The following is a 16,196-nucleotide window of genomic DNA, read 5'->3' on the forward strand; positions in this document are numbered from 1 at the left end:
GGCCGCGATTGAAGCATATCCACTAGCTATATGCATGATATTAATCATTGAATATCTGTTGATTGATTTATTTGCTTCCCTGGCTGGCACAATATTCCAAACTTTTTATAAGCCATACAATACATGGCTGGTCGGTCCACCACTTTGGTACAGACTATTTTATTTCAAAAACATTCCTGGTGCCCAGAGCATGAACGTCAGCATCTTAGTCCTGACTGGGTTGATATTTCTCTCAAAGCATACAGCCCCTTGCATGGCTCTAGACTCGTTAAGTCATTAGGGTAGGCTATGTAAGAATCAATCCTATGATCTTGTGTGTGATGGGCCTGTGCTCGTATGAAACTTCTCAAAGTAGATTTTCTGCTGGAGATCCAGATCTAACAGCTTGGGCAGAACAGAAACTCACAATAGAAAATCATTTCCCAGGGCAAGGTGGAGCATTGTTGTCAGTACGTAAGGTCTAGTGTTTGTGCTTTTCACTTCACTTTCAGGATGGCTGTGTGAGTAAGCTGAGGGAAATCTTTAGTTATTGACATGTTAAACGTTTTGCCTTTGTTTGAAGGAAAGACTATTTTTTAAAGCCCCCGGGTTACATCATTTGTATTGTATGATTTCCCCCTCATACCATTCCTCAGCCCTCTTGAATCCCTTTTGGTCCCCTCCCTCCCCTTCACCATTCTTCTCTCTGGGTCTCAGCTGTTGCATTCATGAAAACAAGACACTCGATTATGTTCACCTCATCCGGAAACCTCATACATCCAGCTCGGCCTACATCGACCCAACAATTTCTAATATGAGGCCCGAGGCTTGATGGATTGTTGTGGTGCCGCGGCGTTGATGTGAGGGATTAGTGACCGATTGATCACTGCGGTTGGCTTACAAACATCAGTCATTTTGGACATGAGGATCATAAATATGTCCGTGGGTAGCAGCTTGATTGGGTTATTTTAAAGCCCCGGTCCTGTTCAGGTTAAGTTTGAAATAGTGGAGGTCTGGATGTCAGGGCAACAAAAGAAGGGCACCTGGTTTGATGTGTATAGTTAAAAGTAGGGACTTAAATGTTATAGATTGAGATGAACCGTTGGATTTAACAGGAATTAAAGGCACTGGAAACTCAATTTCTTCATCAGCATCTTACTTCGAGTGATGGGGTACTGAGATGCAAAAGTTCAGTTTATTCTATTTCAATTGAGGGATTTATGTATTTGTGTATTTGTCTGTGCTTTTTTTCACGAGTTTGAAGTGGGCAGGGCTCTGTTGGAAAAAGATGATGTCACTTACTCCCACGAACCAATCGGGATTCGGCCATGTTTGATTCAGAATCTGATACTATTTGTTGGGTTGTTTGCTTAAATTGCCAGGACAATGTCAATCAAATCTGAGCTTACCACACCCACACAGTCCTGATGGAGCAGACAGCATTGAGTGCTTATATAGTAATTCATGTTTGAAGTTATTAAGAAAAACGAATGATTTCAAGCCATGATTTCAGGTGCTTTAAATAGTTTTCTCATATCCTTTTCACACCGTTTAGGACTGACGACATAATTTATCAAACACAACATTTTCCTGCTTTATTTGTTGAGGAGTTTGCACCACTTCAGTAGAGTCACTTCAACAACATTCAGCCACAGCTGTTACACTATTGTACCACCCCGAGGATTCTTTGTAGAATGGAGGCAAAATTCTGATCTCCAAGAAAACGAATAGAATAATATGTCTTGAGCAAGAGATTATAATTTCACACCAATTAAGTTATTTTTCAATTGTTTGAATCAAAATCTAGATACACATTTCATTATCGAGGACCTTTTGCTGATTTGTCAAAAATGTGGGATTAAAATTAGGAGGATGATTTTAGAGTGAAACTAAATGAGAAAACTTTTTTTCTATTTTTCCTTAAGGGACGCTCTAAGAATTTAATTTTATGCATTTATTTATATATTAGCGGTTCTAACCACTCCCATCTTAATTAAAACATTTCATCTACCGTGAGACATGATTCATGTATATAGAAAACATCTGTTGCATTTTCACACTATCATGCTGTGAACACCTTCAACTAACTTGAAGCTTCTGCCACGCCAGTAAATCTCGTGCTTCAGAGCCATAATGTGCTTACATTATACTTACATTATACTTACATTATACTTACCTTAGAATAAAACATCTGGATCTGGTGAGTGATGGTGAAAACAGAAAGAACTTTTCAAATATTACACTATACAACAAATATCAATCGATCAATGCTGCTTGCAGCTTTAATATTTGTTTGTGTTTACTTCACAGATTTACAGAGAAAAGTCATTCAAGAGAAGATGCTTAAATCAGCTGAGAAGAAAAAATGCAATGATGTGAGAGAGGAGGAGGAACAGATCTAGCTCGGGTGAGGAGGAGGGAGGGAGGAGAGGGTGACGGTGATGGGGGGGGTGTTGTTGATTGATTCTCATACAAGAGTGGTATCGCAGTCAGATCTTCATACCAGACCACAGGCTGCTCTGGGATCTGTGTGTCACTGGAGCCAGGCAGGTTGGGAGGGCTTTCTATAACTCCCCACAGATTACCGGTTCCTGTCGACTTTTTCTGTCTTGATCCTCATCTCCTGTCCTGTTGTGACTATTTCTCTCACTGTCTTTTTTTATTCTTTCAGTTTCTATAAACATTTATGCTACGTAAATATGGTCAGCATCAGTTTGCAGCGCACGGAAGAACATCCGCACAACTGGAATTAAATTGTTTAAACTGACAACTGAAGGAGCTTTTACCTGACATATTTCAAAGGTGAGTGTTTTTGTATCATTAAAAATGTTTCATTTGCAACGTAAAAATTGTTATGTTATTTAATTTTATTATTTTAATAAATGTATTTAATAATACAGCATTTGGCTAATACCAATGGTGTCTCATGGTGACAGGACATTTACAGGATAAATGATAGAATTTGACAACATAGCAATTCAGTGGAATAACAAAGGGTTAAATATAATGATGGTCATTAAAGTTTACAATTTGAATCTTGAAAATTATGGATATTCCGTTTTCAACAAGTTTTAGATTTACTGTTTTTATCTATAAAAGAAAACGGCAACATGAAAAAGGGAAAAAACTGCATTATAGTACAAAATGTAAAACATCATTTTATTCATAACTTTCTTATATTTACCTTTTGGGTGTAATACTGGTACTTTTTCTACTAATTTATTTTATTATTTTCGTGAAAACTTTTAAAGGGAAATCTGAACAGAATTATCTGGACAACATGTTGACGTTAACAGGGTTCGTAGACACTCGGCCAAATCTAAACAAAATGGCGATCAACAAGTGTGAAATGAAATGAGCATGCTGCGATGGCCTGGTGGAGACGCCCCCCCCCCCCCCTCCCGTTACCCTCAGACTCGATCCCACTCTCTGCTGTTCTCCACTCCCCTCTTGCTCTTTATGTATTAATTCAGGTAAAACCTCTAGACGTTGACATCAATTAATATATTTAATGACATATCCTTACTCTTTTATGTGTTTATCTCCTATACTGTCTGCTTAACATGTTTTTTTTATTTTTTCTGCTGCTTTTATTGCAAAATTTCTCTCTTTCTATCGTGTTGAACCCGATTAAGTCCGATTACATTCGCAACTATAACTCAATTTCCCCAAAAGGGATTAATTATGTTCTACCTCGTGTTTATCTCAAGACTCTTTCTTCCTCCTCCACATCCACCGGCATTTCACCATCGAAGGCTGTGCCGTGGTCACCCCTCCGTGCTGACAGAGAGAGTCCCTGTCGGCCTGATGTCTTCGGTTGTAGCCCCGGAAAAGCCCACCTCCAACACCATGGGCCCCAAAGAGGTTAGTGCGTATCTGACCCAAGTAGTGCATTAATGGCATGCAATTCAGTCTGATTAAGAAAACCTTGAATGAATCACAGGGGCAAGCTCCTTAATTAGGTTAATTTATCTCTGATTTGGTCCGTCTGACCTAATTTCTACAGCCCTGAAAAGCGTTGGGTGTGGAAAGAATCGTAATTGTAACAAAAGCCACATTTTCTTGAGGCTAAAATTAACTGAATGACATCTTGAGTAGAACTCAGAGGACAACATGGCCTTGGGTGATGCATGAAGAATTAATGAAGTGAAGGTGATAGCCGTCTGTCATGAGTGGGAATTGAGAGAATAATAAAATCAAGGTGATACTTTGGTGACTAAAAGAGACTTTAAATTACCTGAGTATGTTTTCAGCGCCTGTTGAATCGGATTGATTTTTACCTCCTTGACTTCCACCTCTTTAGGTGGAGCTGATCTTGGTGAAGGAGCAGAATGGGGTTCAGTTCACCTCGAGCACCATTGTGGCTCCGGCTCCTGCTCAGATCAACCAGAGTGGGGAGGAGGAGAGGGAGACCTGGGGGAAGAAAATCGACTTCCTCCTGTCTGTGATCGGATTTGCCGTGGACCTCGCCAACGTCTGGAGATTTCCCTACCTCTGCTATAAGAATGGAGGAGGTGAGATGGATTAAAGGGGTGAGGGGAGGAAGCTGATATTGGCCCATGTCCAAACAGTCCCACCCACAGATTGTTGTTAGTGGGTGCATGCACTTTACTCACATGAATGCACAGACCATTTGCACGTGTATGCAGATCTGTGTGTGTGTGTCTGTGTGTGTTCCTTGTGCTCGCTGATTGCTGATTGAGATTTTTTCCCCCTTTTACAGAGATCAAAATAGGGGAAAAAGCACCACAGCTGCTCTGAATAGATTAGCTCTAACAATCATTGCCACTAATTATAGCTGTTTAACATAGAGCTCTCATTACGTTTAGGAGCTATAAATAATACTGTAGCCATAGTCGAGGCTGGCATGCTGTCACACCTGTATTTTGGGGAAAATATTCGTGTTTAATTTGAGTCAATTACCGCCAATATTTTTCTCTTATTATTTGTGGTATTTTTTTTGAAAGATGACAGTAAATTAGAGAGAGAGAGACACCTGAGCCACCGAGGTGCCCGAACCCAAACTATTTTTAAGAGTGTTGATAATCATCTATGTTCCCTACTCTGTGACTTTACTAACGTTTGACCTGTCTGTGTGTGAGCAGGTGCGTTCCTGGTGCCATACATGTTCTTCATGGTGATAGCAGGCATGCCTCTCTTCTACATGGAGCTGGCTCTGGGACAGTATAACAGAGAGGGGGCAGCAGGCGTCTGGAAGATCTGTCCCATATTTAAAGGTAGGAATTGGCCATAGGACACATATTTAGATAGAAAGACAGACACGTGAAACTGGAAGATGTACACAAGCAAATTCTTGACCACCAATGCTTTCACATGTATTTTAAATCTGTCTGTCATGGTGCGTACATGCCTGCCTGTCTGTCTGATAAAGGACCTTTAATATCTGCATGTCTTTCTGTCTGCTTGTCTGCCCACATGCCTGTCTGTCCACATGCCAGTCTCTTTTGTCTGCTCGTCTCCTGTGTTGAGCGGGGCGACAGGCATTGTTTATCCTCCCCGGAACATCAGGTTCTGTTGGCACTCAGATGGAAAGCAAATGAAAATTGGGCTTTTAGACTCTTGTCCTGATTGTCCAAATCCTTCTGTCAAATAGTGGCGGTGAACACTCTCGAGTGGTACTTTTCAACACATCGATAAGCAAAGCGCAGCTCAGCAGAATGCCATCCAAACGTGCACTAATGGAGAAACAAACATTAAGACCAATTCCTGTTTCTGAGCAAAGTCATTGGTTGGAAATATAATAATACACTTTGCTTTGTTCAACTTTATATTCAGTGTGTACTGTACGTGCTCCTTCACGGTGTACATCTGTTTGTGTGTGCGCGTGTGTCTCTGAGCGTGTGCCTCCTGCGTGTGAACATGTGCCGTCTGTCAGGGACCACACCGAGTAGGTTGACGTTCTAATCACACGCTTCACTCTCTCTCTCTGTCTCTCAGCAGGGGGGATAACAGTAATTATTCAAATACACACATACACATGCCCATATTGACAGTAATTATTCTGATCAACAAGCTGGTTTCCTCTCAGGATCAATGCATTTGAAGAAAAAGACCGAGAGAGGCAAATGGAGAGATGGAGAGAGATGGCATTGCCTCATGTGGCGCTAATAAGAGGGAGCGCTCCCTGGACAAATGTCACATCCACATTTACAAAAGGAATCAATAAGGCACACTTGTGGTCATGCCACTTGGCAAAAGATAACAATTAAATCCGGACTTAGAAGAGCACATTGTTTCAGATGTATAGAAAGGGTATAGATGCGTTGATAATTAAGGCACGAAGAGGCAATCTTTAGAAGTCGCGGTGCTTTTTATGAGACCGCAGGCGTGTTTTAAAGGCTGGTGTTTTCATACTGAGTGAGAGGTTGTGCTTTGTGGTGTGCGCTCTGGTGGTGTAATCCATCAGGATCTCGTCATTGTTCAGTACATTTATGCTTAAATTGGAACCTTGTGTGGAACATATTACTGTTTCTACTGATTCATAATGGCTCTCCATGACCAAATACATTAAAATCATAACTTGGTTAGTTTATAAACATTCCTGCAAAGTAATAATGTCAAAGTTCTCATTTATATATAAGTCACTCTCTATGGCTGGATGAGGTCACACAATGGTGAGTTAGCCAATGACACACTGATGAAAGCCCTGGCATTCACAGGATGACGAACTGGGTGTCTGTGGCGACAATCGCGGGAAGTGAGATCCAAAAAACATGCTTGTTAAGATTAGCACTATACCACTGTCACTGTTCACTGCATGACAAAAGCATACAGCATACATGAAAGTGTGGTCAACATCCAAGATAAGTTTAAGATTTGTTTCCTTGAGCGAGACGGTAAACAATTTCCCGATAAGCTAACGTTCATTAGAACAAGGCATACAATAGTATTTGTTATGCTTCTTTTGTGTGCTATAAGTATCCAGTTGCAGAGTTAATAATTGTGTGTTTTGGGAGCATTTTATGCCTTTTATTTGATAGCTAACAGCAGAAAGATGACAGGAAAAGCAGAGAGAGATGCAGAGTGACATGCAACAAAGATTTTATAATCAAGTAAGTTCCACAAAAATGTGAAATCAAATCTCAACTGCTTGAGATTCATCAGCTCTACAGGCATGTGATGATGATCTCACGCCTATCATACTGCGTCACTATCTCACAATCAACCATATCACTGTAGAACCAGAAAATCAAAAATGCGGACAAACGAGCTTTGAAAGCTTCATGAACTATTCCACCTTAAAGCTTATTTTTAAATACCTACATGGTCAAAGCTACTTCACTGCTCGGTGAATTCGTTATAAGACACCAGCACATCTGTAGAGTCAACATACATTAACTATAATATGTCCATCTCTTTCTATCAATGCATCCCTATGTCTTTGATGCCTATAAATACTGTATGATTCATTTGTGTGCCCCTAACAGGTGTAGGCTTTACAGTGATCCTCATTTCCCTCTACGTTGGTTTCTACTATAATGTCATCATCTCCTGGGCGCTGTTCTACCTCTTCTCCTCGTTCACCAGCGAGCTGCCGTGGGTCCACTGCAACAACAGTTGGAACAGTCCTAACTGCTCCGACTGGGCTGACAACAGCTCAGTCGGTGACATTTACAAGGCCACCCCTGCTCAGGAGTACTTTGAGTAAGTTGGCCTGAACTCAGGCTATAATATTTGTTCATTAATATTTGCTTGATATAGTTCGTTCCTATTCAAGAATGTGCAATTACATAGATGTGAAGTCAGTTTGGAGCCCCACCTACTCTTGAAAATAGTTGTCATAGTCAAACTTATATGACAACTAAGCAGCTAATTGTGAATTTGAATTTTGGGACCTAAAAATGGAGAGACGAACAATAAAATGCCTTCATAACAAAATATTCTATTCCAAAATTAAGCAATACTTTATGTTAATGCTTTCTCGTTATAACTGTAACTTTCTATTCTAAATGCTATATATCTTAAGTTGAGGTCTTTTGACCTACAGCAGATATGAAAACTTCAAAACTTCTGCACTGTAAGGCAAACATAATATATACTTTATGTATATGTCCAGCTACTAAAACATTGGTGTAAAGCTTAGGCAGGATGTGCACAGGAAACGAGCACTATTTTGCAATAGCTGTAACTCTGTATGTTTATGCATCCATGTATTCACGCGCACACACCCTCACAAACATTTGACCTCCATGGCAAATTTGAGGCTCATAGGGCGAAAAACTGGCCGCCAAAGGGAGGGGACATGTTTATGGACCGACAAACCGACACAGCTCGCTATAGAGCTGCTGGCTGCAGGTAAAACATTTGATGCAATGCAGAAATAAAGTGAAATAAAACTGAAAAGGCTTATAATTTGTAATGTCTCAGAATATATATAACTATGAATACTTAAGAGAAAAAGAAAAATGTACAAGAGGTATGTTTTCCTCAAAATGGATCCAGAGTTTGGATGCATTTAGCTTATGCAGCCTCCTACGTTTGTGAAGCCGAACAGGTGTCCCCACAACAAGTGAGGGGTTGTTCTGTTGTGACAGTTGTGACAGTTGATCCGCGCCAGTTGAAATGGCAGTGTGCTATTCACACAGAACCACCTGCAGACAACTTGACCACATCGGTTGAACATTGACTGATCCTATTCAGTTTCATCTGTTGGGCTGTCTCTGAAATGATCTGAATCAAGGCCTCAGCAATGTTCAGTCTTTCAGGTGACACATTCAACTTAACAGAATGCAATAGAAAAGTACGCTTTCAAATCTGTCACTATGTTAAGGGATTCTACCTCTGCCCAGCCTGGCAGTTCTTAAAACATGTCCCGGTTTAAGTCCAGGGGATTATGTGTACTTGCCTCCAATTGTGGTTTTCAGGTTAAATCACATTTTCATAACTTTGAAATGATAGACCTTGAACTCTGATGCGTACTGTACTGAATTGCCTCAATGACAACATATGTGCCATTTAATGTATGCGTTGTCCTGTATATCAACTAGTGGACCATATTTGCCGCAGAAACTTTATAAACTATAAATAGGGACTCAGGAGTGGTCGTGGTCCTTACCAGAATACTCTCTTTCCTTAGACGAGGCGTGCTCCACATCCAGGACAGTAATGGTATCGATGATCTGGGCCGTCCACGTTGGCAGTTGACTTCCTGTCTCGGCGTAGTGATTGTTCTGCTCTACTTCAGTCTCTGGAAGGGAGTCAAGACCTCTGGCAAGGTGGGAAATGATACAGTCGCCATGTTTTTTTGTATGTGAAAACCACAAAAGTACTATTCTATCCAAGAATATTTAAGTGACTCAATACCTCCAGTAGATTGCGGTCAGCACGCCTCGAGTTTGGATTAGCAGACAGCAGTAGCGACACTAGAGCAAAGCAATATGCTGCTGTGGATGGAGGCAGCGGCAAAACATATTTTAGCCACCTAAAAGAAAGGCTCACTTATTAAAAAGCTTAATAGCTTATATTTCGTCCGCCCTTTCTGATGGGAAACTAAACTGAAAGTGAAACCTATCTATGCTCTCTAAGCATATATTCTTAATTTCGAGTACACTTAAACTGACGTTTTTTTAAGTGGGCCCTTCTTTTTGGTGGCTAAAATAGGTGCTGCGGCCCCCGTCCACAACAGTAGCCTACATTTATTTGCTCTCATGCTGGTGCTCTTGTCTGTTTGTTCAAATTGGGGGCGTGCAGACCGCCGTCTACTGTACGTAATACTCATACCAGTTTGTTGAAATTCTCATTACATCCTGACAGCAATCAATCAATATAATGCTCTGAAAAAAATCTAGTATCTGTGGCTGTTGCAGGACTGCAATAAGCCTGTGAAATCATTTCATTTGGCCCGAATATAATCATCGGGTGGGCTACCTACCTGTCTACCTGCGTGTATTCTGCCCGTGCACTCATTGCTCATCATTGGAGTCCTTCACAAGCAGCTAGCTTGACAGAGTTCTGTAAATGTGTGTGTGTTTGTGCCTCATGGAACCCTTTCAGGTTGTGTGGATCACAGCCACAATGCCCTATTTGGTCTTGACTGTACTGCTGATCCGCGGAGTCACTCTGCCCGGAGCCATCGATGGCATTAAGGCCTACCTCTCTGTGGACTTCCTGAAACTCTGTGATGCCAAGGTGAGTTTTAAAAGGAGAGGGGAAGGGGGGGGGGGGCACGAGTGAGGTGAGAGTTGTGGGGGTGCTAGATGAGAAGAATAGAAGGCCTGGGAAGGTAACTGTGTCCTCTACCCAACAACAGTACTTCAAACAATGTGTAAGAACATTTTTAAAGTGGGGTTGCTCTAAAAAGACTAACATATGTTGTCCACTATATCATCCCAATGTGCTAAATTAGACTTCAAATGGCTATTGTACATCATAACAGAAAGGTAATTACTTATGCTCATTAAATACAAGTAGCAGCAGCAATAAAATGCAAGCATAGGATGATTCAATCATTTTAAAGTGAGTTCGTTTCTGCATTCACACTTGGAGCTTTTTTTACAGTTGCAAACGGTCTTCTTTTTAAGCAGAACCGTTCTGTGTTCAAGGCTTTGCTAGCAACACGGAGTTACTACAATATAGGCAATATTGACGTTATTTGCAATGTTAATTGTGGTGTAAGTGTTTTACTATTGCATGCAAAATAGGATAAGAATGGAGAATTGCAAGTAGATAGGAGGGAATTAAACATAAATGACAACAAGGCAGGGTTGAGAAGGAGTAGAAAACGAGAAACACAAACACAGCACATACCCAACAAAATGAATCATCTTTAATTGTGGCTCTGGAGAGCGGGTTGTCCACCAATCGGATGATCGGCGGTTTGATCGCCAACTCCTTCAGTCCACATGTCAAAGTCTCCTTGGGCAAGACGATGAACCACAAATTGCTCTCCAAGGTTGTGCCATCGGTGTGAGAACGATTAGATTAGAATCTGAAGAGCAGGTTGGCACCTTGTATGGCAGCCTCTGCCATCAGTGTATGATTGTGTATGTGAATGGTAAAGCACTTGTAGTGTTTGGAAGACCAGAAAGGCGCGATATAAATGCAAGCCCATTTGACATCGATTTACCATTGCAACATTGGTTTATAATGTTAAGTACTGTTTGCGTTACCTGTCTCTAATATGTTCCTCATCTGTGAAAGCTGCTATCACAGCACTAAGGACCTCAATAAGTATGTATGCAGGACTAAAGGACTCCGTTTTGGAGAATGGGAGCGAAAGCAAGAAGAGAGATGCATGGCAGCAATTGGAGAATTAGATTCGATAGATTCATGGAGCAGTAATTTGCAAAATTACCCCCCGTATTCACGAGCGTCTTTCATCTACTGCCGTTGAATGAGTTTCCTGCAATTATCCCTAATAATGGCTTTTTTCCTCTCCTGTGCCTTTTGTTTGCCGCTTCACACAAGTGTGCTTGTTCTGTTGCTCCCCAGGTCTGGATCGAGGCAGCAACACAGATCTGTTTCTCTCTGGGTGTGGGGTTTGGTGTGCTAATTGCCTTTTCCAGCTACAACAAATTCAGCAACAACTGTTACAGGTACAGACACACAAGGAGAAAAAAAAGAGGGCATTCACAGAGACAGAGGACTGGGAGTTGCTTAAACACACACACACACACAAACACATGCACGCAACATAAGCAGGTGAATTACAATAACCTTTGAAGCTCCTTGAAACCCGCTATGTCTTTGACACCATGCTGTGCCACAGACAGCCGTGACACCAATCACAACTGATGCACTCTTTGAAAATCATCAGCGTCCCACGGGAGCCTTTTATCTGCTTTTTTTATGTTTCTGATAACTGACACATGATGACACTGTCCACCTTGAGGATTCCTCCATGAGCATAACACAAAATCACTGAAAATATATTTCGACAAAATGTCTGACTTTGAAAAGTAATGAAGAATTGCACATTTCCTGTAGGACAATGTAACGGCATGTGTAAATTGAGTCTCCTTATTTCCCTTTCACACATTATTACACACTTGGTCCTTATTACACTGACCAACTCATTCATTTGTTAATGTTACCTAATTTTTTTGCAATTGAAGGAGGTTAAACTCTCAACATTACAGCAAGCTAAAATTGTTGTCATTTAAAAGCCTTAACAGGCTTTCACCCACCAATGACAGACTGTTCAATTGACTGACTGGTCAATTATGTTGATATTGACTGATGACTGATTGATGGTTTTGTTTTGTATTCTCATTCTCATACTGTTGTTGTTGTTTTATTTCATCTCATTTTATTGATCCAGAGACGCCATCATCACCAGCTCCATCAACTCCTTAACCAGTTTCTTCTCCGGCTTTGTGGTCTTCTCCTTCCTTGGGTACATGTCCCACAAGCACAACGTAGCCCTGGATAAAGTTGCCCGAGATGGTATGGTATTATTTGTCATACTCTTGTCAAATAAAATTCAAATATTTAATGTCTGCTTCAATGTCCAATGCTCCAAACGTTTATTAGTTTGTTTGTGTTTTGTGCTGTTTTCTACTTTCCTTGGATTTGTTGTTCTGTAGGTGCTGGTTTGGTGTTTGTCATTTACCCAGAAGCCATTGCAACATTACCTGGATCATCCGTGTGGGCTGTTATCTTCTTCATCATGCTGTTGACTCTGGGCATTGACAGTGCTGTGAGTATGCACCCACCATCCCCAAAAGGCTTTTCCGGCGATCGGCTAGGCTTAAAACAGGCCTTACCTAGTCCGTCGCTGGCCACAGTTTGAATTTTGTCGTGGCTCAAAAACTGACATCAATAGAAAGGTTTGGCCTCATTTTGAACCAGAGAATCTGCAGATTTATACCATTCCCGAAATGTTACGATCTACCAAAGTAAGGAATTATACGAGATAAATACATCCCCGTTTGTGTTGTCTTCACCGCCATCTTGACTGTAAGGGAGCCAGGTGGAGAACTGAGTGAGATTCAACTTTATTTGGAAGGAGAGAGTGGGACACACCTGGCAAAGACCCTCTACTGATTGCACATTTCTTTCGTTTGTGACACACATTGTGTCAGACAGGTTGTGATGGTGCTGCAATAGCTCTGGTGTTTATGGGTATTTTAGCTCATGCACTGTTCACTGGATAAAATGTGAAATTAACAATTTTCATTTGTAATTTTTTACATTTTGGGGCTTCAGTGAAGCAATTATGCAATAACAAGTGGTCCATCTACAGTGGCTCACTGACTTTGTGTTTTAATCTAACTCTTCAGTGTCTTCTGTTGTAGATGGGCGGGATGGAATCGGTGATCACAGGTCTGATTGATGAGTTTAAATGCCTCCACAAGCACAGAGAGCTGTTCACCCTCTTCATTGTTGTTTCCACCTTTCTCATATCCCTCTTCTGTGTTACAAATGTAAGTATCATACGTGGGGCAGTCTTACACTTTCATACAAAACATTTTATCATTTCCACAAATGGTTGTAACACTGTCCGACAAACCAAATGACGACAAGTATCTGCAAATGCAATGAAGTGAATCATCAGATTTTTTTTCCTGTAACATACAATGAGGTGTATTTTAATAACGCCATCATTATACATTCATTACATGTTTCCTGTCTTTCCAGGGTGGGATGTATGTGTTCACTCTGCTGGACCACTTTGCGGCAGGAACATCGATTCTCTTTGGAGTGCTTATTGAAGCCATCGGCATTTCATGGTTTTATGGTGAGAGAGATAGACAGTAGGAATGAAAAAAACAGAGGAATTATGTTTTCATACCCACCAAAGCTGATGCCATATTAAGGGTTTGATAAGAAATCACTTGGTATAGGTGTGCTGTGCCACAATGCCCCATAGTTCTATTAGACGTAAGGATGCTACAGCTACAAAGTCCAGTCCCACCAATGGTTTCGGCCTCCTCAGTCTCTGTGCATGTGTTGTAAAAGTACAATCATTCTGTAGCTGTGCTGCTCATAAGAGCTCAGTGAAGTTAAATGGCCAGTGTTTTGAACCCTGCCAATGCTACCTCTGTGTTCACTCAGCAGTGAGCGACTACACCACATAAAGAAAATTGCAGCTGGGGAACAGGCAATTCCCATCTGTCATGGGAGTCAGCTGTCTAATAGCTAGGTTGTAGATTGTGGTGGGTGGCAAGTGGGGGTGACCTCAAACTCAATTTCTCTCCAGATGTCTAAATTCTATTGACACTCGATTTTATCCAATTTTGCGATCATCTCAACAATGCTCTATGTTTTATATGTATCACTCATCCAACACACAAAATCCCTCTAAATGACTGTTCATCTCTGCATGAGATAAAAGAGTTTTCTTAGAGTGAATGACATGTCTATCAGGCACTCTATCAGCACAACACATAATAAATACTTAAGTTGTGTAATAATAAATATCCTCTACATGTTACGGCCTCAAAAGATTCAACCCCGTATATGCTGAATCAGCCATTTGGGGTTTCCTCCTTTTTCCTGTTTTATGTGTAAATTATTAGCTAAAGACCACCTTCTTTATGGCAGACATTCACCTTAACATGCAATTTTATCTACAGCACCACCAGCTAAAAACTGACTTTTGTTTTGTGTAAAAACTCAACCACATCTGGGGACTCCAGCAGGCACAACATATTATAAAAACAATTTAAAGGTCAGGGGAAATGGTTTACGTGAACTTCCGTATTGCATTTCTTGTCTCATGTCTACTGAACCTGGACTGCGGAGGGATCCATAAAGGGCTAAATACTAACCAGGCCCCAGGCGGTGGGGTCAGCATATTGCCCCACTTTGGTGGGTCCTGACCTTGGCAAGTCAGATAAATCAAGCCTAAGGCTTCAGTGGGTCTTTTTTTTTCCCATCTTCATAACGGCTAAGAGGAACCCTCGACCCCTGGCCATTGTGGTCTTTCGTTCTGCTGTCCACTAGATAGATACACTAAGCTGTGCTGACTACCTGGGCGTCAGTCTGGATATATTCCTCTGCAGTGAGAGATGCCTTCCAGGCTGAAAAAAAAAAAAATGTGCAGCCAGGTTTAGAAGAAAAAGAAAGTCGTGATGAGGAAAAGATGTTGCAGTGGCTTATTACAAATGGTTCTGCAGAGTGACTTTAGTCACCTACTGTCTTAATAACATTTTCAATACATGTTATTCAATTATAGCAAAGTATTTCCATGTTTCAGGAGTGGACCGATTCAGTGACGACATTGAAGAGATGATTGGCCAGCGACCAGGCAGGTACTGGAGGCTGTGCTGGAAGTTTGTCAGCCCCTGCTTCCTCCTGGTGAGTCCGTGCACAGACTGCGCTGCACATTGGAATTACAAAATTTAAAAGGATATACAATTAACAGTGAATATTTTTGAACTGATGCTTCCTCAGGTCTTTTGCATTTAAATCATTTTCTTCCATAGTTTATGGTGGTTGTGAGCTTTGCCACGTTTAACCCTCCGAACTACGGCACCTACACCTTTCCTCCATGGGCTAACATGGTGGGGTGGTGTCTGGCCATTTCCTCAATGTCCATGGTGCCTCTCTACGCCATCTACAAACTCTGCACACTGCCTGGAAAGTTTTGCGATGTAAGTCGGAACTATGACTCCTCCAAAAATGGACTAAGGGGAAATGAGTGAGGATTAAGTAGGATTTGTCTTGCCAGAGACGTTTCATTAAAGATCAAGTATTCTTTTAAAATGTCTAACTTTCAAAACTATGTCAATTTCACCTCTCCCTTTCTCCTGAAACAGAGACTGGCTTATGCCATCACCCCAGAGACGGAGCACCATTTGGTAGATAACGGGGAGGTTCGGCGGTTTACAGTAAGTGCTGACTTAATTTTTATTGTATCCTCAGAATTGTTTATTGGTGTTGTTGGCGGAAACCTCTGCAGCTTTTGGATCAATATTCACATTTATGATATTACAGATGTTTAGCCCATTTCAATTAAGCAGTAGCATAATGCAGTGTTTTATTTCATGGGCATGTTTCATTTTCCCCACAGCTGAATCACTGGTTGGTGGTCTGAAAAGTACAGAGAGTAAGAGATAAAGAGAGAGAAAGAGAGAGAGATGATGAGAAAATGTACATTGGGTGGATGAATGAATGCACAGCAAAGGTCTGAAGAACTAGGATGAAAAAAGAAATAGTCATTTAAATCGATCGCGATGGTGGTTGCGGGGGTGGGAGCGGTCTAAAAGTTCCGACAAAAAAGAAACCATAGACATTGTAGTGTGTATTAATTT

General features: G+C 41.1%; 1 protein-coding gene across 1 annotated transcript; it reads left to right on the forward strand.

The window, feature by feature from the left end:
• The first annotated feature begins 3,452 nt into the window (after positions 1-3,452).
• slc6a3 (solute carrier family 6 member 3) lies at positions 3,453-15,979 on the forward strand. The gene is made up of 15 exons (XM_076081384.1): positions 3,453-3,843; positions 4,283-4,493; positions 5,085-5,216; positions 7,428-7,644; positions 9,077-9,215; positions 9,994-10,128; positions 11,431-11,534; positions 12,260-12,384; positions 12,525-12,637; positions 13,236-13,364; positions 13,579-13,678; positions 15,140-15,240; positions 15,369-15,536; positions 15,702-15,773; positions 15,956-15,979. Exons 1-15 carry the CDS (start codon positions 3,664-3,666, stop codon positions 15,977-15,979), a joined length of 1,950 nt encoding a protein of 649 aa, XP_075937499.1. The 5' UTR covers positions 3,453-3,663.
• Positions 15,980-16,196: the final 217 nt, after the last annotated feature.

This window comes from Anarhichas minor, unplaced genomic scaffold (genome assembly GCF_050575085.1).
Source record: "Anarhichas minor isolate MPS153535 unplaced genomic scaffold, ASM5057508v1 ptg000080l, whole genome shotgun sequence".
Taxonomy (NCBI): Eukaryota; Metazoa; Chordata; class Actinopteri; order Perciformes; family Anarhichadidae; genus Anarhichas; species Anarhichas minor.